Source organism: Sinohyriopsis cumingii, chromosome 6, assembly GCF_028554795.1.
Source record: "Sinohyriopsis cumingii isolate HCF-2022 chromosome 6, ASM2855479v2, whole genome shotgun sequence".
Lineage (NCBI taxonomy): Eukaryota > Metazoa > Mollusca > Bivalvia > Unionida > Unionidae > Sinohyriopsis > Sinohyriopsis cumingii.
Genome location: NC_142966.1, coordinates 75,741,941 through 75,767,191, shown reverse-complemented (window position 1 = coordinate 75,767,191; position 25,251 = coordinate 75,741,941). Strand labels below are relative to the sequence as shown.

The 25,251-nt window shown below is 35.7% G+C and overlaps 2 protein-coding genes across 2 annotated transcripts in view; both read right to left on the bottom strand.

Annotated features, from left to right (window-relative positions):
- The window catches only part of LOC149797235 (uncharacterized), a 66,458-nt gene that overhangs the window by 20,841 nt on the left and 20,366 nt on the right, over positions 1 to 25,251 (bottom strand). The window lies entirely within an intron of this gene.
- Positions 1,145 to 21,864, bottom strand: LOC149797236 (procathepsin L-like). The gene is made up of 10 exons (XM_089961935.1): positions 21,710 to 21,864; positions 19,729 to 19,913; positions 14,944 to 15,086; positions 13,092 to 13,250; positions 11,349 to 11,381; positions 10,623 to 10,811; positions 9,256 to 9,421; positions 6,332 to 6,437; positions 3,792 to 3,905; positions 1,145 to 2,791 (listed from the first exon to the last, which is right to left on the bottom strand). Exons 2-10 carry the CDS (start codon positions 19,889 to 19,891, stop codon positions 2,788 to 2,790), a joined length of 1,077 nt encoding a protein of 358 aa, XP_089818061.1. The 5' UTR covers positions 19,892 to 19,913; positions 21,710 to 21,864; the 3' UTR covers positions 1,145 to 2,787.

The window sequence follows — 25,251 nt, the reverse complement described above, 5'->3', positions numbered from 1 at the left end:
CACCACCTATCGAGTGGCTAAAACTGTCAGCTGACCACCCGCCACGTGATCAAAAGTCCGAGACAATTACGAAGTTCACCGAAGTCTTCATGAGCTATTGTTGTCTTTCAAGGAAATAGTAAGAATTGGTTGAATCTGGAGATTCCTAACGAACAGCTCTGAATGACTTGACCTTTTTTATAGGCACTTGGTCTTGAACTTAACATGCTGTGCAGAAACCATTATTTTTCTATCAGACTCTCCTCGACTTTGACAAATGACCTTTTCACTCCCATTTTATTTCTTCCTCCATGTGCAACCCATCCAGAATTTTGTCAAGAAATTTACTAAAAAACAAATTGTGGCAAACCCATTATTCATTGAGTCACAGTAACTCTTGACATTTGCCTTGTTGGCTTTAACATTGCATGGCCGTTTCCTTCAAATACAAGCCATCCACAAGCTTTGGTCACATCATAAAGTCTAAACCAATTTACTGAACATAAACAATGTTTCTTCTTTAACTTTCAGAAATAACGACCTCTGAATTTTTATTTATCTTCATAAGTGCAAGCCTTCCACAAACTTTGCTGAAAGTGCAAGATAAAAAACTGAATGAGCAAAACTCATTTTAGATAGGTGACCTCAAAGTGTGAACCATCTACAGTCCCGGTCTTAAATAATGATGTAAAACCAAAGTTGTCATGCAGAAAGTATGTCCCTCTTTGCCACCACTGCGACCGTAACCAGCAACCTTAAGACCCAGATATCAAGGCACTTCTTCCTGCCCCAAAGTCAAGACAATATATTTACAAAGTTTGGTAATGGTAGATGGAGAACTAGATTTATCATGCGGTAATGAAATAGTTAAGAGAGACATATAGATATTTGTCACAACCTACGTTTCACTGTATGTCAGTGATATGAAAAGTAACCAGGTTTTTCAAGGCCGAGTAAAAGTCATCAGAACCTAAGAAGGTATTGGGCCATTCTCAAGGTATCTGCATACAGAATCACACATTATTTCCATCATGGTAATCTCTAAGTTTTGTTTACAAACTCCAACATCTTGTACCTTCTTAACGTCCATCATGTGCTCAATTGTTACAGGAACAAATAAATACACACTGGGTGATGGATAGAGAGAAAGAAAACAAAAGTAATGTGAAATTAAGTAAAAATTTTAATTTGGATCATCACAGCTCAAAACTCGTAAAAAATAATGTATCCTTAATTGTGAACTAAAACAGCTATAAATATCTTCACATTGGGAATCTCAGATATACAAACACGCATTACATATCCATTTGTTTTTACACCAACGCAGGAGATTCACAAAATTCAGAGCTATATAATTCTACATATACAAAGTGTTTCTAAAGGAGAAAATAACTGCACTTAAAAAGATAACTTTGCTAAAACCAGCAGACTAGAATATGGAGTATTTCATCTGTTTATATAAAAAAGACATACTTTATGAACTCCATATAATATGACAAAATGATAGATACACTACTTCTAATTGTTTATGTGGCAACATTTACTATAATCCACAAATCAGTGCCAATTCCTGCTATCTGTCCAGGTCTTCAAAATCTTTTTTCATAAAGTTTACTTCTCCATGGACAAAGAAATATTAGACTATTACATTCGTTCATACGCATCTTAACAACAAACATGTACTATTAAGATTACCATATTAATTTTCACCTCAAGTAAAACACAACACATACAATCTATTGCATGTTTTAGTCCTATGATTATGAACAATGTTTGATATATGTTGTCCAAATGGTACTTCTATATCTTATCTTTACCAATGGATATGCCATATCAATATAATTTCTTTCCCATGTAAAAATTCAATTGTCCCAGTCGATGGGGAATGGGAATTTTTAAAGGCTGGCAATTTATTTGCAAATCAAGGCTTGTAATGACACAAATTAATTATTGGAATAATATGGAAGCATCACTTGGTGTTCTATAAAAAAAAATCCTTTTAATAAGGAAACAATTCAAAGACGAACACAGTAAATATTTATACATGGATGTACTTATTCAGATGACGAGTCCTAAATAAAAGGAGATTAACTGTGCAAGTCCAAAGGTATGAAGAAACATTTAATTTAGAGAATTCATGTTAAATTACCATCTCTGAAACCTAAACTGAATGTTCTGCAAAATACACGAAACAGAAAATTTGCATCAAATATTCAGTTATGCATACAAAAGAATAACATTATTTAAATTAAAATATTAAAGGTTTTGAAAATATTAGCAAAGCTGAGAGAATTATTCTTTATAATGTGGCATCACAAAGTTTAAGATATAAACACAACTCTCCTGTAGAAAGGCAGAAATTTCAAAAAATGGTGCCATATTATCATTTTATCGATGAAATAAACCAATATGCAATATTCTGAGAATGTTGAATATTTTTAATATATTAAGACCATTTAAAACTAAACAGTAAAGATGGGCAGTATTTACATCGAAAGTGGTCCTAATTGTAAGATCCGTTAATTATAAATGAAATTTTGAAAACAAGATCTTTAATACAATAATTATCATTCTTAATTATGTTCTTCGTTTTCTGACTATGAAGATCATTTATTCTTCGGAAGGTCTTAGCAGCTTCCACAGTTTTCCATCCAATAAAAGCACCAAACAAATACAGGATCTACACTTGAACGTAGGGGCTTGCTTCCGGAACAAACGATGTTTAAGGAACTTCAACTTAGCTTTCGGTAGAAGCTCTTGGAATGAGGCCATAGTTTAAATCTTCAAGTGATACACATGACACTGTTCTCATCTGAAAAATATCAAAACAGAGATGTCTTAATACAAATCCTTCAGTAATTTTTAATGGGAAAGTCCATCAGAATGTTCACTCCATCTGATAGATATTAACTTTTAAAATAGTGAACATGCAAATTAAGTTCCCAAAAGTTTGCGCTTATTAAATAGTTTAGCTCCAACTTTTGAAAATCTAGCTTACCAATGTCATGCTGACAATTGCACAAATTGTCATGGTAACATGTAAGAATGATATGAAAACATCCAAGTAACTCAGGCTGGTTCGTTGGTCAGTTTGTGTTAGAAAAAGTGAATAAATAAAACAACAAATTTAACCACATAAATCTTTAAGGTTTGTTTGTTATTAATCCAACAGTTTTATTTACCAAAAAAGGACCTAGTTTGTGACAATTTCCAATCTGAGTGAAAGTACAAAGATGACATGATTGCTGGAACAATCACTACAAAACATATAAATCGTACCAAAATTTCAAAGCATCAGCACAGCACCTATTTAGCATCAGCATCAGGAATGTCAGCTAGCATCTAAACAGTTTGTAATGTTCAGCATGTAAGTACTTTATTTTATAGAAGAACATATTTTCCATTCTAGAATTGAAACGATAGGTCCTCTAAATATGATATATGTAAATTATTAGATGCAATATTATCTGTTTCTTTCAAGATTACATTACTAGTGAAAATCATCATGCTCCCACCCACCAACATCGATGGATTTTATCGAAATATCTTCTTATTAAACACAATGGCTCGCATCGGTCATATACACAGGTTGCCAACTAACAGGTAAAAAATTAATTTGTTGATGAGTAGCGTTTTGAAATAAAAGATACATGTATCTGTAAGATTGTCAATACTGGAGAGCAGAGATTTGTTTATCTTAAAGTTTTAAATGGGATCTATGGTATGATTGCTACATTCAAACCCACCATGTAGTGAACTATGCTAAAATAAAGGAGAACTGTACATCACTCCCACTATGAATTAACGCTCACCTCTCATCTTTCCTCTGCACTAATGGATAGCTGGATGATGTTGCTATACCACACATATTTCCCTTATTTCTGGCCATCTTAATGTAGCCTTTGTCTCCCCAGCTTTCACCCCAGCTGTAAAGAAAATACACAAATTGATGAATTTGCTTCCAATGCTTATTATAGTGAAGTCATGAAAATTCACAATCCTGAAATCTATGATCTTGAAGAAAGTGTTATAGAGTTACAGTGCAGACATTAAAAGAAACCATGTTTTAATTGTTGTATTTTAAAGATCATAGGAGAAAAAGTGCAGAAAAGGTTGGGTTTAACAAACAATTTTTTTATCTGACCTTGAAGATAAACTTTTAATGTGATGAAGGACATGCCAACAAAATGAAATGCATAAACACACTATGGTTAATCCCTGTACCTCAAACAACTTTAATCATATAAAGGAGAAACAAAAGAAACCTTATTTGGGGTGTGGCCTTGACCATTGACCCTGAAGACCTCAAACATCTCCTGGTGACAATAAACAAATATACAGTGCTTTGACCATTTATCTTAAAAAAGCTGTTAAATTAGAAAGCACAAGTGCAAATTTGACTTGAACAATGTGACCTTAACCCCGAAAACATGATGCATAATGTGGTACACGACGTATCTTCTAGTCATAAATTACTGACCTGTGACCTTTAAGACAGCACCCAAATATGCTATGTGACACCTAGAAATGATACACATTTATACCAAGTTTTATCCATATATCGAAACTGCTGTAAAGTTATGGAGAAGCATACTGAGCTGTTTCCTTGACCCCGAAGATAAACTAACCCTTCTAAATATACCAAGACTGATCTCTTAATTTTAAAACATTATAGTTACGCAGCAGAAAGGAAAGAGAGACAAGTTATGATACTAGTGTGCTTCACATTTCTTTGAAAAACAGGGAACAAAATGAGAAAAATGACAGTGGTTACGTTACTGTACACGTCTGTTTTTTTTTTCTTTAAATATTTGAATAAAAGCTTAGGTAAGGAAATAATTTCTGACAATTTCTTGTGACATTACAAAATCATGACGATATGCAAAATATGAATATACAATTTTCAGAAATGAGGAGACAACTCTTGTCTGAGACTATTTTTCATGATACAAATACATACCATGTTTTATGACGATATCTCAAATGGTCCACAAGATATAGCTGAACAAGGGTATGATGGAGTGACTGACCCAGTTTGTAATAAAAATGGGAATAACATTTTTACAACGTCCGGTCATGATACAAAAGCACGCAGTCTCAAAAAGATATCTTAATGATTCAGGAGAGATTAATTAATCAAAAGCATGACAGACAAATGGAAAAGCCACCCATTCATGTATACTCCCCCAAAACGTTGCTGGAGGGTGGGATGGGTATGAATAAAGTCCAATCAACGTAGTGTATTGGTATTTTCATTCCCAAACCCCGAATTTGAACAAAACAATGCAAAAATAAACGTTAGTTTTCCCCGCAAGATATATGAACCTTCCTTTTCTTTTCATCCTGCCACCATTTTTACATACTAACATTCGTTTTTTTGCAATGAATATTCTGATTTTTATACATGAGATACATGTATCACACTGATGCTACATATAAAACTGCTGCTAAAAAAATCTTACGTTATTTTTATTTGTAAGGATTTTGGAGAAAATGAAGAATTTTCACAAAAACTTTATATCAATTTTGCAAAATCTGAAATTGTTGCCTTCTCTGCATTTCAGATAAAGAGTTTATCGATTCCAATCTAATTTTTTAAGTACTGTAAAATGCCTTAAAATGCACAGCTATAACCCGAGCCTAAGCAGACTAGATAAATGTCTTTTTCCCCACATGTACTTCTTAATGATTTCAGAACTAATGTTGAAAAGCATCATGACAGTCCCTATTCCACCCACCTCTGAATTACTGACCATCTGCCTACACTTGGGACCATGTGTCAATATTCTTAGATGAACCTAATCAAACTGGTATAAATTTGTTTTGAATGAAACCGACACTTAACAGTTAAAATGATCTGGAAAGTGTTAAAATATTAATAATACAAAACTACATTTTTGTTTTGTTCGAAGACAGCTGAAAGAACTGGTTTGATAAAGTATATATTCCTATGTCATAAATCTTGTTTACACTAGCTCAAAACAAGATATGTATTTACTTGTGTGCATGTCTCTTCTAGGAAAAGTTTGAGTAATACAGAAATGTTTGCGGTATTATACCATACATTTGTGGGATATGGTGCTAGTTTTGGATAAACCAAACTCATTTGGGATGTGGTGCTGGTATTGGATGTACCAAATATTGTGGAATATTTTGCAGGTATTGGTTGTACCAAATATTTGTGTAATGTGGTGCTGGTATTCTATGTACCAAACATCAGTGGATATCGTGTTGGTATTGAATGTACCAAACCTTTGTTGGATCTGGTGCTGGCATTGGATGTACCAAACATTTGGATAACTGATAATAAACATTTGGATAACATATACAATAATGTACATCATATTCATACCTATTTTTCACAAGCCAGTAATCTTTACCATCCTCTGTGCCATATCCCACTGCTAGGACACCATGGTCCAACTCGGTACTGCTGCATTCAGCCTCCTCATACACTCCTGAAATGTGAATAAAACATCTATGTGATTTTGCTTGTTTAAGACAGAAGGAATCAGATCAACCTGGAATTTTTTATTTCCAGTCTGGCTTGTTACAGCAGAAATAATTTTATGAGTTAATGTCCATTTGGTAAAAATCCTTCTTGATATGACAGAACCATTCATAAGAATTTGGGACAAGATTATCAATACGTTCACTGTGGCAGCCACATTAAGGACCAACCTGATATCATAATATGTCTTCTGGTGAAAGCCCCACACCAATATAACTTTCCATTTGGAAGAGAGAGAGAGAGAATGTGTGTATGTGTGTTATTTGGATTTGTAATGTACCTTTACCAATTTTCCAGTCATATCACTACTATGTCTGCCATGTGGCAGTTTATAGTGATGTCTAGCACTGGGGTATCATGCTGCTGGCATGTATAATTATGTTCCACCCAATCACATTATCCTGACATCATGCCGACCAGTACTAACACTAAAATCTTAATGTTAGGCACCAAACAAGCAAGCCCACACCCTCTTGCATCTGAGAAGGACACTCTAACCTCTTTGGCAACTGGAATGGCCCATTTGGGAGAAGCAGAGATAACATTCTTATCAAGAAGGCTGTCATGCCAGCCATAATGATGTCAGATCAGCATAATGTTCATTTAGGACCAACCCAGACATCATAATAAGTCTTTTACTGAAAACCTTGTGTTGATATGACAATCCATTCTTCTGGAGTAGTGATAACATTTTTAACATGACAGCAAAACCATTTGAATTTAGGACAATCTTGACACCATAAGATTTAGTCTGGTGAAAACCCTCTCTCTCTCTCTCTCTCTCTCTCTCTCTCTCTGTGTGTGTGTGTGTGTATATATATATATATATATATATATATATATATATATATATATATATATATATATATATATATGACTTTCCACTCAGGAACATTTTCATGACGGATGCCATGAGACCAGCACCATGTTCATGTAGTATCAACCAGACATTATAAGACATGTTTTAGTGAAACCCCCATTCACACAACCATCTACTCAGAAGGAGCAGTGGTATGATTTTCAAGATCGCTGCTGCAGTGAACATACTGAATGTCTGAGCAGCACTTTGTTCATTTAGGACCTTCTAGACATCAGTATGTGTGAAGTTTCATGGCAATCCTCCAAGAACTTTAGGAATAGGACTAATAAACTTGATCTACTGGACACGTTGACAAACAACAGGCCATCCCATAAGCTCTTCAAGTCCATGACCAGTAGAACGAAAAACTGCAATTAAGTTTCATTCAGAAGATTCTAATATATTATTCAGCTGCAGGTCAAAAATGGTAATATATGCAACAACACATCGAGGAAGCATAGCGGTTTCTTGATGGCAGACATCTTCATATGACTGCCAACACATGTACAAAGTTTCATGATGAGCCACTAAAACCAGACAAGATTCTGTCATATACTAAACACAGCTCCAAGTCAAAAAGAATAATAACTGGGGAAAAATAATTAAAACAATAATCTGTCTAGATGTGCATCTTTATATGATAACAATATGTAAAAATTTCAGTGATCAATCAGAAACTGAGACCAGTTGAAATCATAAGAGTCTGTCAGACAATGTATTCAGCTGCAAGTAAAAATCAGCATCAAATCGACTTGTTGATCTGCACATCTTCAGATTATGACCACAATATTTACCAAGATTCACGGCTATTCATAAAAATATGAGAATAATTCCACCTCGATTGTTGTGTACAAAACGTGAACGAGCAATGTGATTTTTTCTTGTACACATCTTATGAGGAGGACCATAAAATTCTCGAAGTATCATTCTGATCCATCAAGAAAATCCAGGGCATTGGTCAAACCCCCACGTCACAATAATCATCCATTCATCGGGAGTAGCGATATTAGATATACAACTGGAACCATTTTCAGTTAGGACCAACCAGGCATCATAAGAAGACTACTACTGAAAACTGCACACTGATATAGCCATCCATTTGAGAGTAGAGATCAACAATATGCTTAAGATAGCTAACATGGTGTCCATATTAAGGGTTAGTCAATTTCATTTAGGACCAAGCCGACACCATGAGAGCTCTTTGATAAAAATCCCAGGCCATACCAACTTTCCCTTGAAGAAGAGTACTTACAAGATTTTCAGACAGCCACATATGGGATGTCAGATCAGAGCCTTTTTAATTTAAGGTCATGAAAATAATGTCTGTTAGTGAAAGCCACATGATGATATGACCATTCATTCGGAAGATAAGAATTTCAAGCTGGCCATTGTTGTAGCCATATTACACCATACGTAAGCACCAATCTCAGTTAGAACCAAGTAAATATCATAAGAAGTCTTTCAGCAAAACCCCATGTTGATATGACCATCAAAGTAGGAGTAGTGACAACAAGATTTTCAAGATGGCCACTAAGGCCGCAATGTGAGACTTGCAAGCAGTATCGTTTTCATCCAGAACCAACTAGACCATGGCATGAATGCGTGAAAACCTTCATGGCAAACCTCCAAGTAGTTTGGAGAAGTAGTGATAATAGACTTGGGCTAATGGACAGATGATGGACAATAAACCATCCCATCAGCTATTTAGGTCTACAGCTAAGGCAAAATAGCACACTGCTACTATACTTTTTTTGGTCTTTAAACTTGACAAAAGGGGAACTTAAGGAACCCTTTATCTTGGAAAACTAGAGAAAACAGTGTAAACTACTTTCCTTACAGAGGCTTTCTTATAGATGATCCAAATAGCTTCCTAAGGTGAAGAAAAAATGGGAGGTTTTGTCATTACCTCCTGAATATGACTGGAACGAACTGTGACTGGCATCAATAGCTACGGAAATTGGACCAATGGTAGCAACAGCTTGCTGCAAGGCTGATTCACTGCCACTCTCGATATCCACACAGCCAGTGTCCTTTGCGACTACCTTGGAGGAACTATACTTGCATTTTTGATCCTGTTTTAAATGTATAAAAAACATTGATGGTAAAGATATCAAAGATTTGTCATTTCAAATCTTCACTGGTGTGATGAGTTACATTTCAAACTTGACTGCGTGAAATTCCCTCCAAGGACTAACACTTTACCGGGAAAAAATTTCCCCAGTAAAAAAAATAGGGCTGTTTCTTTGTTTTCATAGCCAAGAATTCTTCAGCAATAACAATATTTCCAGGCAGGATGTAAAATCGGCACCGTTTTCATTTAAGTCAATGCAGACATCATTAGAAATATTCTAGTGAGAACCTATATTCACTGAATAATCCATTAAGAAGAAGCAATAACAAGATTTTCAAGATGGCCACCATATCAAGATGTCTGCCAAATTAAGCAGTTTTGCATTAAAAAAATTATGCAATTCTAAAAACAAAACAGATTAAATGTGAAACATATATCCCACCATTAGCAGGGTAGATCAAGATCTGCTGCTGCATTATGTAACAGCTTATCAGGGACTTTGTTGTACATCTTATTAATGATTTCCAAAATAAAGTAAGCACTAAACACCATATATGTTCAATTGCTTTTGTATACGTGTATACTACTATGAGCTCTGGTGTTGTTGTACAATATAATCATGGATTATGATCACTGCTGAACACTCTATTCATATTTCCAATGGAGTACTGGACCTTGACCTGCTGTTCACACCGGGTGTGTATAATAAAAAGATAAAGTGCTGTTCCATTTAATCACACATGGTATCCAGAGAAGGCTCAAACAGGGAACTCAGATTAATCAATCAGTTCAATATGACAATCCAAAAGAAATTTGACATTGCATCATTGGAAGACTCCTCCACATTATAAGTGCCTTCCCTGTGTCCAAAGTATGTTTTATTGGAACAGCCCTAACACAATTTCAGACAGGTACCACACGACACAGTGCTTACAGAGTTTTTACCATTTTGCAATTTCCTGGTGAAAAGTGTTCTTGAGTGGAATTAAGAGAGATATTGCTTCAATTGACTAAATAAAATACACTTGGACTCAGGAAAAATTTGGATTCACATGCAATACATAAATCACTGTCTCATCTGCAACATGCACTACCACATAATCTTCCTGGAGATACCTATAATAAAACTTTTACACAGAATGTTATGCTGCATGGTAGGTGATTTAATAGTGAAGGCAAGACAATTAAATATATATTTATACCTTGGCTTTGTATGGGTATGCCTCCTCTGTCTCTATACCATATTTCTTGATGTACTCAATGGCCTGGTCCATCCAACCGCCACTACAGCCCTGGGTTCCGAAGTCATCAGAGCAATCGACCAGCTGCTGTTCACTAAGACTGATCAGCTTACCGGTCTTGTGGAAGTTCTGACCCTCCAGTGAACCTGTCTGAGAAAGAGAAGAGCAAAGGAATTTAAACCCTTTAGTTTTGTCCCATAATTCAAACATTTGTCAAGAAAAGAATATCATTAAATCCCCTCTCCCACATATAATATTGTTTATAATGTCAAAATCTTTGAAACTTGTTTGCCCTTGTTCTCATTTCATATCCTCAGTGGCTCAAAGTCTAGACTTGACTTACTACCCCATACAATATATCAGGTTGGCTGGGAATATAATTCAAATGGCTGACTGATACGAGTCAAAAACACTGCAAAATGCCTATGCTGTAAATCGCCAATCATTTACATGTCATTTGTTTAAACTGATTGTCCATATGGAACAAAAAAAATCCTCATTGATTATAACTGATATTCTGAATAACGGATTTTTGGACAAAATAATCATCACCTGAGGAGTCTAAAAAACTGGAAATTTAATCAATGTTTATGCATAGTAAAAGTGAAACAACTTCAGGAAATGGAAACTATCTCGTTTCTGATGTAAGAATCCAGAACTGCAAATATATACTGTAAAAATACTTACTGTGCTGAATGACCAGCATGAGCCACACTGACCCTGAAAAGGGAAAGATAGTAAATATTAAGAACAGGCTGAAAACCCAGGTTTATCTCAAACTGTTATTTATCAGACCTGGGCATGATTGGCTTATTTTCAATGTGAAATATATATAAAACTGCACACATGTTTATTTACAAGTTGGTAAACAGAAAATGTCCGATATGGCAGAAAGATGTCTAGGCTGTCATGCTGAAATGCATTCAAAACCCAAATCAAGCGTGTTCTCCTACGCACCACCAATAGCGACAAAATATAAACATGGTTTTGTATGTATTACATAACTCATATTTTACACTTTTGGAATATTCATAGCTTTAAAAAATTTGGGATTTATGAAAGTCTGATTCACTGTATCTAAATATATTATCATGAAGATGTCAAAGAGACCCCAATGAAGATCCAATCCGGGTATGTGATACAGAAGCAGACTAATTATCTTAATCAAAATACCAGATCAACCATGTTATGGTTAAATGGGTACGAAATAATAATGTATACTGCTTGACTTTTACATTTAATAGTTAATCTATAAGGAAACAAAGTATGAAGTGTGCAAGCTTAACTTGGAAGAAATTGTTTTTATAAATATATTCAACTAGTGTCCAACTCACATTCTAGGATTTCACAAAATTGTTTTTAAAACATTTTATTGTGAGAATCTTGTACATGGCACAAAATTTATACGAGGACTTTACTCTGCATGTTTCATAACTGCAAGAACTCTAATCCTAACCTTAGTTCTAACACTAGTCAAATAAGAATGTCTTAAATTCCATCACAAGAAGAGAGTAACACTCGTTAGAGGCAGCATTTCTTAATGTTCTGGTTTAGCTAGAAAGGGTGAGAATGTGACTGGTTGAGTAAATGAATTTTAATTATCTATCCATATTAAACATGGTGTACAAAACAGTATCCATTAGTTTATTTTTTCCTAGTAATGTTGACTAATTAGTCTACTTACAGTCACTTGGCACAAGCAAAATACTTTATCATGTCATTCACTGTGCTGGGGAGTATCTAAAGTCAGTCCGCCAAATAGACCACAATACAGAGCTACTTTCTTTAATGACATCTCAATTTAGACTCATGCTAAATTAAAATTTTCTTTAAATAATTAATTTCTTAACTTTTAAAGTCAGGGTTTCAAAACCAACAAGTCAGACCTGTGTACAAATGATACTAAGCATATTTATAACTTTTTCAAAATAATTAGGCGTAAAACTGATCAAAGTGGTGGACCTTCAGATGTCCGCTTCCCCTCCACATTTCTGCGAGAAAATTACAGTTTATTTAATCCTCACTTTGTTCTTAAATTCACTCTGTCTTAGTGAAATGTTAATGAGGATGATTATTCAAACAACACTTTTAGGAACAGCGATGCTAATCTCTACTATGTGTCCTACACGTGCGACAACAAAAGACTTGCTATTCTTAAATTAACAAGATGGTTATAACTCGTTAATATGTACTTTCATGATGCCTGACCCATGTAAAACGCATTTTTCTTGGCAGGTAAAAGGTTCTAAAGCTTTTTCATGTCCAAAAATATACCAGTGCACATATAATCCAAACTCTAAACCCCTGAACATACAGCAATTACATGTCCTTGGATGTCATCATGAGTGAATTAACTTTTTGTTCTGTTCTGCACTCCAGCAAATGTTTTCACACAGTAAACCAAGAATAACAACAACAGTCCCAGCATACCTGGTCCTTAACAGGTGTTACATATCCCTTCTCTCTCCAGTCGACTTTATCAGGCAGCATCACATTATGTGGGGGTAGGAATGTACTGCAGGTAGTATCTGTTAGATTGACTCTCATCTTTACACATCCACTATGCAGTGCATTGAACTCTTCTGCTTTCTGAAAAAGAGAATACCATTCATAAACATTAGATGAACGTATAGCATAGCTCTGAGTTGTGAGATTGCCTACATCTAACCCTTCAAAGTTTGGTTCTAAAATCTATCAGTTAGTGAGGCATCCTTGTCCTGCAGTTCTTAAGAAAGGGTTTTATACCTTAATAACTGAATTTCCAATAAGACGTTTTCTTTGAACTGTCCAAAGTCCAAATGTAATCTGATCACCAATTTTATTTTACATTCTATGGAGACGGGACAATTTTGAGAAGTTGGCAAAGGTATCCCAAAGAAACTTGGGTAGCTGAAACTTTTCAATTCAATCCATTATATGTGAAAAAGGTATTGCTGAGAGGCATGTACAAAAACTTTCAACAACCTATTTTGTAGAGTGTGTGTGAATTGGATATTTATTGTAGCTTTAACAATTGCTCAGTCATATCACTTCAATGTCTGCAGTGTAGCAGTTTATAGTGATGTCTAGCACTGGGGCATCATGCCCCAGACATGTAGCATGATGTCTCACCCAGTCACATTATTCTGACACCAGGCCAACCAGTCCCAACACTTAACACTTTATAAGTCTTTTGTTTGACTCGGCCAGGGTTCAAACCCATGACTTACAAAAATTAGAGGTGGAATCTCTAACCACTAGGCCACTGGAGTAGTCATATTGTGCAGGTGAAGGTTCTTAATTATCCTCTGCTTAGTCAACATTTGGTCTAGTGCTTTAATGCTATTTTGTTTCCAGCTAATCTCTAAAAGATGTTCTGTTAAATAAACATTCTGTCACTCAATTCCAAGCTGCATCACGCAATGACACATTTTCTTACCACTTCCTGGAGAAGTACTCAAGATAATCAAGGATAATTGCCCACTACTTAGCCATTATCTTCATACCTGGATTGAGCAAACTGCTGGTGAGCAACCTCTGATGCTGGTTCAAGCATAACAGTCGTGTGATCAGCCTAAAAAGATGGAGTGGATGGGGTGAGGGTTGGGAGGGGTCTACTGATAGTGTGTGCTATATTTCAGTCATTTCCACTATCAGCTCAATAGGTATGGCATATACTGCTTTTCAAGTTGGTAAAATCCTGCAACAGGGTTCATCTATGGATGTCCCCTTAAAAGCCAGTGACCTTTATTTTTCACTTTTGGCACAAGAAAGTTCCCTCCATAGCATCCATTAAAACCCCCATTAAGATTAAAGATCACCACAGATGATTTTAGACCGATTCCAAGCTTACTGAATAGACCAATCGTAGCCAAAGAAGCATAAAAAATAATTTTCATTCACTCACAGAAACCATCTTATCGCTGAATTTACAATAATAATTTCTATAAAAAAATTCAAAGAAAGGAATATGCCTGCAGTCAGTTAAGTTTTTTTAAACAAGCAACTAACACAGGAAGCACATGTTTTACTGTGACAGAATTTAAGGTTTACTGATAACATATTCAGTAACAAAAAGCCCTGATCTACTTCCTTGCATGCAGAACATTTTCCAGATCTTATTAATATTACAACCACACAGTGAGCTTCACTAAATAAATTTGCAAATAGGGCCTGCAAATAATCCATAAATCATACATTCTTGGAATACAGGATGCAGGGCCAAGCTGCAGGTTAACGTGACCAGGTAAAAAAAATCTCTAACAAATTTTGCATTATACTGCATCATCAGAAAAGACTTTACCAGATCTGAAAAGTGGTTCATTCCCATCCAGTAACTTTTCTCTCCTTTCTTGTATTTCTGGTTGTGGATCTCAATTTTCTTCATGTTCTCAGTAAAAACAGAGCCCCAGTAGGCTTCCTCTTCTGTGCTCTCATACTGTTTGTCTGAAAAGGTAGAATTAACCAAGACTAACATCTACAGATCTAAGAAAAGGAGAGATCTCCTAGTACCCATAATCTATAAATAGGCTCTGTCCAAGTAAGAAATATTTTTAAATCACACTGAATTTCTAATTGTAGCAATACCCCCCCACCCATGTGTTCTGTTGTTTTTACTTGCTCAATACAATGCCCCCTTTCCATTCACCTCTCAATACCATGCCCCCTTCCCATTCACCTCAACAACAAAAAAAACTTGTCATTTTTTTAGAATGATCAGCACATTTACAACTCTTCAAGTTCCAAGCAAAGAGCATTGGCAGCATAAATTCAGAATTAAGTGAAAATAATCTACAGGCCTCTGTCAAATGTTATAATCATAATATAGCAACAAAAACAGAGGAAGAATTTCCAGGAATCCAAGATAAGACTATTTCTTCTATATTCGGAGTTGTGGTAACTGTGCTGGTAGAGCACTGGATTCATAAACCAATGTCTTCAATTCCACACAGTCCACACAAGGCAGGATGCCTTGGTGTGTCCATGGAAAAGGCACTTGCATGTTCCCTGTAGCTCCCATTTCATCCGTAAAATGTTGCCTAGAATGTGTTAAATGTACCATTAAAACTAACAAAACCAAACCAAATCATTTTTGCCTACTGAATTTTGATGTCATTTCCGAGTCAAGTGATAACAAGATTTTCAAACCATCCATTGTGCTGGCCGTTATGGATGTCAGATTAACATCATTTTCATTTAGGCCATTCAAAAGGAGTAGTGATAGGATTTTCCAGATGTCTGTTGTGTCAGTCCTACTAGATATAAGACTGGCACGCCTTTCATTTAGGCCATTCTAAAGATGTAGCGATAGGATTTTCAAGATGTTTGTTGTATAAGTCATACTAGATACAAGAATGGCACCGTTTTCATTTAGGCCATTCAAAAAGGAGCAGTGATATAATTTTCAAGATGGCCATTGTATCAGACATGCTAGATGCAAGACTGGTATCCTTTTCATTAAGGCCATTCAAAATGAGAAGTGACAGGATTTTCAAGATGGCCATTGTATCAGTCATATTTGATGTACGACTGGCACCATTTTCATTTAGGTCAACATAGACATCATAATATGTCTTCTGGTGAAAACTCCATGTTGTTATGACTTTCCATTCAGTAGGAATGGCAAAACAAGATTTTCAAGATGGATGCGATGGTGGCTATATTGGATGCCAAGCTGGCGCTATCTGCATTTAGGACAAACTGGACACCATAATGAGTGCTTTGGTGAAAACACTGACAATATGAGCAAGATCGCTGCCAAGTAGGTCAGAGGTCAGATCAGCACTATTTTCATTTAGAACCATGAAAATACCACAAGAAGTATTTTGGTGAAAACCCCTAGTCAATACAACTTTCCATTCTGGAAGAGATCAAACAAGAGGATTTACAAAATGGCCATTATGGTAACCATATTTGAAGTTATATTGGTGTAATTTTTATTTACAAGAAACTAATCAAAATAAACCTTCTGGAGAAACCCTAGAAAATATGAAGAACAACATTAACAGGATCTTCAAGATAGCTGCACTGCCAGCAAACTTCAAACATGGGATCTTTTTCAGACTTCAGTTTGTGAATGTGTAGACTTATAACAAAAAGAATTTTAATATTTCAATTCTGAAGACTGCTTAACAATGCTGACATGTCAAGCACTGAAAAAGTAAAACTGGTTAATGCTAATAAACATTATAGCATTCATATTTTCTGATGCTCAAGTTCACTTATTGATAGAGTTAGAGATACGTGTATGTAACTAATGGACAAAATTTGCATACAAAAACGGACAAAAAGTATTACAGTAGATGGCAGAATACTGACAAAGCAATTCAACTTTCTGTTGGTAAACACAACCAACAACCTATACATGAGCAACCTACGATTTGTTATGCCTCTGTGAGCCATATCCAATATGAAGTTCGGACCATCACTGGTTGTGATCTCTGTAAAAACATTTTCATAATTTTGGGAAGGTCTGCACTGCCATAAATATAGGTATATTAATTTCATCACAGTAAATGGAATCGCCAAATAATGTCTTTAATTGCAAGTCAAAATGATAAAGTGAATAGAACATGATGTCTTCGAGATGTGCATTGTTGTCATTCCAACTGAATGGGTTCAACTGTTTCAATGTCTACATGTACAGTGCTGTTTTGTACAGTCTGCAGATTTACCCTACACTACATGTTGAGTATTGGTGGTACAGATTACAGACCCTTTAAAAGCAAATCAATTAAAGGATATTTCCACTCACCAACTCTCTCACTTGGAATCGGTCAAGTGATTAAGTGATTACTTCCCAATTTGATCATGAGACAGTGTGTGACAATGATACAATTAAATCACTCACAGAAAATTGTTTCCCTCACTGATGCACAGTCAATTATATTCTCCCTCTGAGAATGGACACAATAAACTGCCACACTGCAGATATCATAGCGATATGATTGAAAAATTGTTAAAGCTACGATAAAAACCCAAATGACACACATACATTAAATATGTAATCACTGTTTTCACATTGTAATGTAATTTACAGTGGCATGCATTAAATTATACTATAAACTATCAATTAAACACATGAATTGAATGCGATCCCAACTCTTTACATGTAACCTAAAGGATGTCAACTGGAACATTTTCTTCAGTTAACTGACCTTTCTTGATAATGTATATACTGTCTGACACGGCCACACAATGTGGTCTCTGACCACTGAGTAACAATTATAGCTTGTTTTCCCATATGAACATACTATGCACCATGTCTGGTGAATTTTAGCTTGACAACCTCCTAGCATCTATGGAAGAGAATCAAGTCACAGGCAGACAGTGATCAAAGAAAAATAATTTTTGACAAAGGCACAGGACAGTGACATTTACAAAAAGCACAAGCGCTGACTCAAATTCCACAAGCACTGGCTTCAGATAAAGTATCCACAAAATTCCCCTTTTTTAAATATTATTTGACACACAATGTAGCAATTACTACACTTCAAATATAAATTTCATAGGGTTTAAAGGTAATGCAAGAGTCATTGGTCTCCTCACTACATTCAGTAGATATGGACTAATAATAGTGTTCAAATTTCAATGGATCCTCCAAGTGACTCTTGTCAAAACTGTGATGCAGTCTGAGGATGAAGTATTCTCGTTATAGAAAAATGAATACACATCACATTTGGGAATGATCATTTGATTGGGTGGGTGGGGGATAATATTTTCAACTTTAATGAGGCTTTACAGGTAATACAGCAGTAACAAATGCCTCAGTATGGGTGTTAATATGTACTTATTAACACATATCAACTGTGCAAACACAAGTGTGTGCTTATTATTGTCTTTCAGTCAATTTCAGGGCTAAAATCAATATGACAAACATAGGTCAATGAATGGTTATCATTATAAAAAGGTAATAATAAAAAGAACTAATCTGACCGTTCAATTCAGCGTGGTGCTCCTATTTCAAGAGACATTGTATAAAAACACAAACTACGTATGTCAATATGTTGCTTGCAGTACATGCCAAGAATTAAATGCACCCCACCCCTTTTACTGATGTGTTTCACGAAAGTAAAATTCGGCCAATGTGGAGTTCTGAAATTAATTTGTGCTGGGCTTGGTATGCTTTGCTGATACATAACTGCTTCCTAAATTGCCTTCAAAAAAATCAAATCAGACTTTAACACTATTCTGACAATGAAATAAGCAATCTTTGATTTTTTTAAATATAATGCAGAGTAAAATCCAGCTTCAAAGAAATGCTGACATGGTTCACAAACTTGTTAATAATCAATAACACAGATGGCCTAAACATTCTCATTCAGGGCAATGACGCGTAATAACTTGTTCTCCTACATGCATCTAGCATATCTTTGATTTACTTATACTGGGTTCTTCCACTCCGAGATCTTATCTATGCTAAATAATACAATGGGATCACCCACTGCAGTCTCCAAACACATCTCACTAGCTACTGTCAGCCAATTCCGTAATATGTAAAATTGTGCTTTATGTCTGACCACTATGCCTTTTAATTGTTGCTATTTATACTGCCCAAATGATAGTTTTACATCAGCTCCAATCATAACTATTTATCATTTATGCATGCTAATATAATAGGCATACACTCAAGAGGTGTTTTTTTTTTCTTCTTTCTATATTCAAATATTACTGAAAACTGTTTTTTAAACATGATCCTGTCAGGAGGTTTTGAGAATACAAAATCATTTATATATCATGATATGCCATGTTACAATCTGATTAAAATCGTATCTGCACTTCATGTAGGACAATGAAGATCTAATTTCAATAAGATTGCACAATATTAGGGTAGGTATGTCAACATCTTGAAAATACATCCTGGATTTCAGTGTGATTAAAGTTTACACAGTCAAATAAGTTATATACTATGACAAGCCTGACAGGCACCACACTTAGAATACAGGAGGGTCCCAATATGAAATTAGAGGGGGACCAGGCATTTTGCTACTGATTTTACAGCAATAGACAGACCAATATTATCAAATATTCCCTGCTATGGTATATAGATAGTTTGCCCTAGCCAAAACTTAAAGCAAATTTGACTTACTGTATTTTGTCTTGAACAGCTCCCATGACTCTACAAATATCTGTACATGGATTTCATTGGCTGGCTCAATTTCTAAAGAAAAATGTACATAACTGAGATCTCCTGGTGCTGCTGCCAAAAAATATGCTGCCACAACAAATGTCAGAATACTTGCATACATCATTATGGTTTTCAATTCCAAGACTCTGAAAATACAAAAACATAATATTTTAAGTGTTTTGCCTACTGTACATGAGAATGGCAAATGAACTATACGTTTTACCAAAAGATTTTCACCATCTTGAAAACAAAACAACAAATTATGTTGACTTTCCATGTACTCGGTACCACACAGAACCAAAGTGGCAATTAATTTAGCGGTCATTGTTCAAACACTTGTCCAAATTTTCATGTCAACTGTATCCAAAAGTAACATTTGAAAAAATGCCCGATTGTTGCATCATAAACTAAAATAAAATTTTGTATACAGTGGAATGCATAAAGTCTATTTGCAGCACCAGGGTTCTCAACAGAGTATAAAATCTAAAGTTCATGATTCCCTCCTTGGAACACATAAAGCGTCCCAGCTCTGAAAATACGAGACCTAATGATAATGTATTTTTTCCCTTGCAATAATTCAGAAAATTATGAGTATATTGTTGGACCACTAACACAGAAGTCATCAGACTTTTACTGCTGATTAACTGTACCAAATTTTGTACTACTGTATAGAATGAAAAACTAGGCAACTGAGAACAGTGATAACTATCTTGTGATGCAACAGCTAGCAGGAGTCCACTAAGAGACTTCACTTTAGTTTGAAATAAATATCTGATTTTGATGAAGATTTATGACAAGTAACATGGGAATTTGTATAACATTGACAACTGGTACTATTTTTCTCAATATGGGCAATAATAAAATGCAAGTGTTCCAAACACCACGGATAGGTTAATCTTTACTCAAGTTAGGCGTTTAATGTCTTTTGCATATGCCTTTTCCTCAAAACAATATGTGCCAGCAATCAATTAGCATGTGTCTTAATTTCCTTGTCTGCTAAGATCTAACCTATTCATCTTTACCTTCATCCTTTACAATCACTAGACCGTTGTTTGAAAGTCAACACACTACATGACTGATACTTGCTCTCTATAAATGGGTCAAATGCAAGAGAAGTTTGCCAATGCCATATCTTGTATGACTTGGCAGTTGGATTTTTCATGCATCCAAAATCAAAATCTGGTATACTTTTACGCAGATTTCTGTGTCTCAGAGAACTTCATGTACTTACATATTTGCAACAAAAGCTGCATATGAAATAATATATATCATTAACTCTCACAACTATCATAATTATATTTATAAAACTACTGTATACACCGTCAAAGGCAACTTCTCATCAAATCCGAGTGCAGACTAAAGCTATATCTACAAATCAGTTTTTGGACAATTTACATTACAGAAGCCAATGTCATAAATAAGTGTTACATCCAGCAAGGTTTCCCAAAATGTTCATCCTTATTACAAGTTGCTCACGTTCCTAATTCTGATACAGCAGACTGGGTGCAATTTATTTCCATTAACGCATTTAGTTTCTTGTTGTTACTGTGTAAATAAGATGAACATTTTGGGGTTGAAAACAATTATGCAACACAAGACACCAATGGGATTTTTGTCCTACTAAATTCTAAATGCCAATAAAAAAATATCCACCTGATGTTAAAGAAAACCAATATTACTAGCTTGAAGAATAAGAACAATGCATAAAAACAAATAGTTGGAGATGTAACTGGACAATGTTTTCACAATAAATCATTAAATGCATTTGAGGATCCTCCAAATCAATCATCAAATTCAAACATGTATATGCTGGCACAAAATTTTAATGGTCTGTGGTTATAAACAAATATTCAAATATCGTATATCTCATGCAATAGCAAGCACTATGGTGGATATTCCACTGTCTTTCATTTGTAAATATCAATCAAAACATTCAACTTACCCAGTCCCAAAAGAATGAAAAGCAAAGTTCCGACTGAATCAAGTAACACAAGAAAGCATTTAAATAGCTTTTACTTATCAGTGGATGACACAATTACCACGTGACCAGACTAGCCAATTAATCCTGCTCACGATTCCCACTCCCTAGGCTACTAACAATGCACATCGGTACCTACTGTCACAATAACGGGATAAGGTCTTGAGATCTCACTTTATAGGCACCTCACATAATGAACAACTCTAGATCACATGAGTGTCACACAGTATGTATTAAACGATGTTATTTTAAATTATTCCAATACATTTGCACTCTCAACAAGCAAATGTGAGTCGCCCTCTGATCCGTCATCATTTGTTCTTTGGCCATCACTCGGTGCTCGAACACAAGTTTGTTATCGCTACTCCTATTAAACTATTTCGAGGATTGTACGCTACTCCTTCTAGATGGATGATCAAAACAACATGGAATTCTAACAGAAATTGCAGCCATCTTTATAATTATTGTTATCATTACTCCTCAAGGACGGAACTGCGATATCGATATGGAGTTTCCCTATATGGCCTTTTATGATTTCCAGTTGGTCCTAAATAAAAATGGTGTCGATTGGACAGCCTTTGTGGTCACCTGCCTAGCCATCTTGAAAATCCTGCAACAGCTACTCCTCCTACACGGAAAGTCATTGTATTGTGATAATGTGACATTTTTACCAAAAGACTTCTTGTGATTTTTGTTGGTCAAAATATTAAAAATGGTGCCGATCTGTTTCTAGTATGACCTCCATTTTTCCACTAGACTTCTTATGACATCTTGTTGAATCTGTAAAATGGGTCCTAATCAGAAATCCAATATAGACAGTGTAGCAGCCATTTTAATAATCTTGTTAACGCCACTCCCCCTAAATAGTAGTGTGTTATTTTGATTTTTAGCGTAGTATTTAACAATTTTTCAGTCATATCGCTACGATGTCTTCGGTGTGACAGTTTATAGTGATGTCTTGCACTGGGGCATCATGCCGCAGACATGAAGCATGATGTCCCACCCAGTCACATTATCCTGACACCAGGCCGCCCAGACCTAACACTAACCTCTTAATGCTGAGCGCTAAGCGAGGCAGCTGTTAGCACCATTTTTGTAAGTCTTTGGTATGACTCGGCTGGGGATCGAACCCACGACCTCTCGCATCCGAGGTGGACGCTCTAACCACTAGGTCACCGGAGCGGTCCCCCCCCCCCACCACCACCACCACCACGAAATAAAAGGGTGTATCGACATAGTGTTTTCTCAAAACGGCGTCTCACGGGAATCGAACCCATGATCTCCCGCATCCGAGGCGGACGCTCTAACCATTAGGCTACCGGAGCGGTCCCACCCACCAACCCCCCCAAAAAGGAAGGGTGTATCGACATGGTGTTTTCTCACAACGGCGTCTAACTGTCTAGTTGGCGCAATTTGAAATGTTGATCAGTTAAAATGAATAAATATTCTAATATTGGATTCCTGGAATTTCTTTTCGGTCATTAATGTGTTGATCCCTTCTACAGAGATTTGTTCCACAATATCGATCACAACCATAAATATATTCGACTGAAATATTTATACTAATAATAAATGCAGAGTTTTAATGTACGGGGGATGCGACAATTGACAGCAGGGTAGAAAATCAACAATTAAAGCTTAGAAAACCAAATAGCATTGCTTGCCAAGTTAATATAGAGTGACAACTATAGTAGACGTTTGCGGTTGTATAGCACATCCCACCACTTCAAGGCTCATTAGGGAAATCGTGAAAGTAGTCTTTAGGCATATCTGAGACTTTACGTCTGGTCCCAGTAACGCCATGTAGAAACTAGGAACAAGTGTTGGCTAACCTATACATTTTTAACTCATTTTCTTGTACCATCGCTGGTCAGCTTATTTGCCTTTTACAACACTATGTTGCCCACAATGTGCTTCACTTCAATGCATGAGAGAGTACCATGATTAGTATATTATACGCCTACCCCAATATCCCATTTCATACCGAATTTAACCTGGTTCCTCCGTAATTATCCAAATAACCTCCCGATTTACTTTATACTCCAGCCAATCAAACGCCGGTGGGTACATGTACATAACAAAATGTCGTCCATTTCTGTTTAGAAATATTTCAGAAATAAAATTAATTAAATGATTGAAATTTATAGGTAAATTATCCACAGACTTTCAAAAACAAATCTGATAAACTCATATGAAACGCATTTTATTATAGTGACGTTTCGGATGCACAGAAATAGTTTGAACAACTTGCTCTTTGATTGTCAGGATTAAATTTACTTCGACAACGTTTCCTTACTTATATGTACATATCCAGATGTAAACAGCTCAAGGCTACTCTCTCGTATGGGTTTGAAATCCGCCCTAGTTTCCAGAAAATAAGACAGGATGGTTCCAATAATAAATTTCGTCCATATCTGAGGCAACATCGCTGTGGAATATGCATTTTTCAACTCGATAAACTATGTTCAAGTAGTTACAGAAGTTCATGCTGATGCTGAAGCGTTAGCCATATTTTGCCCACCACCTATGGAGTGGATATTACAGTCAGTTGACCACCCGCCACGTGATCAAAATTCCGAGACAATTACGAAGTTCATCGAAGTCTGCATGAAATGGGCTATAGTTTTCTTTGAAGGCAATAGTAAGAATTGGATGACTCTGGAGATTCCTAACGAACAGCTCTGAATGACTTGACCTTTTTTATAGGCACTTGGTCTTGAACTTAACATGCTGTGCAGAAACCATTATTTTTGTATCAGACTCTCCTAGCCTTTGACAAATGACCTTTCGACTCCCATTTTATTAGACAAATTGTGGCAAGCCCATTATTCACTGAGTCACAATAACTCTTTACATTTGACTTTTTGGCTTTAAAATCGCATGGCCGTTTCCTTCAAATACAAGCCATCCACAAGCTTTGGTCACAGCACAAAGTCTAAACCAATTTACTGAACATAAACAATGTTTCTTCTTTAACTTTCAGAAATAACGACCTCTGAATTTTTATTAGGCTTCACAAGTGCAAGCCTTCCACAAACTTTGCTGAAAGTGCAAGATAAAAAACTGAATGAGCAAAACTCATTTTTAGATAGGTGACCTCAAAGTGTGAACCATCTACAGTCCCGGTCTTAAACAAAGATGTAAAACCAAAGTTGTCATGCAGAAATTATATCCCTCTTTGCCATTACTGCAATCGTAACCAACAACCTTCAGACCCAGATATCAAGGCACTTATTCCTGCTGCAAAGTCAAGACAATATATTTACAAAGTTTGGTAATGGTAGATGGAGAACTAGATTTATCATGCGGTAATGAAATAGTTAAGAGACATATAGATGTTTATCACAACCTATGTTTCACTGTATGTCAGTGATATGAAATTAACCAGTTTTTCCAAAGCTGAGTCAAAGTCATCAGAACCTAACAAGGTACTGGGCCATTCTCAAGGTATCTGCATACAGAATCACACATTATTTCCATCATGGTAATCTCTAAGTTTTGTTTAC

Coding starts and splice junctions, on each gene's coding strand:
- LOC149797236 (XM_089961935.1), bottom strand. CDS start 19,891: ATGATGTATGCAAGTATTCTGACATTTGTTGTGGCAGCATATTTTTTG. Junction 11,382..13,091: donor TAACACCTGTTAAGGACCAG/GTATGCTGGGAC, acceptor TTCCCTTTTCAG/GGTCAGTGTGGCTCATGCTG. Junction 3,906..6,331: donor TACTGGCTTGTGAAAAATAG/GTATGAATATGA, acceptor TTTTCTTTACAG/CTGGGGTGAAAGCTGGGGAG.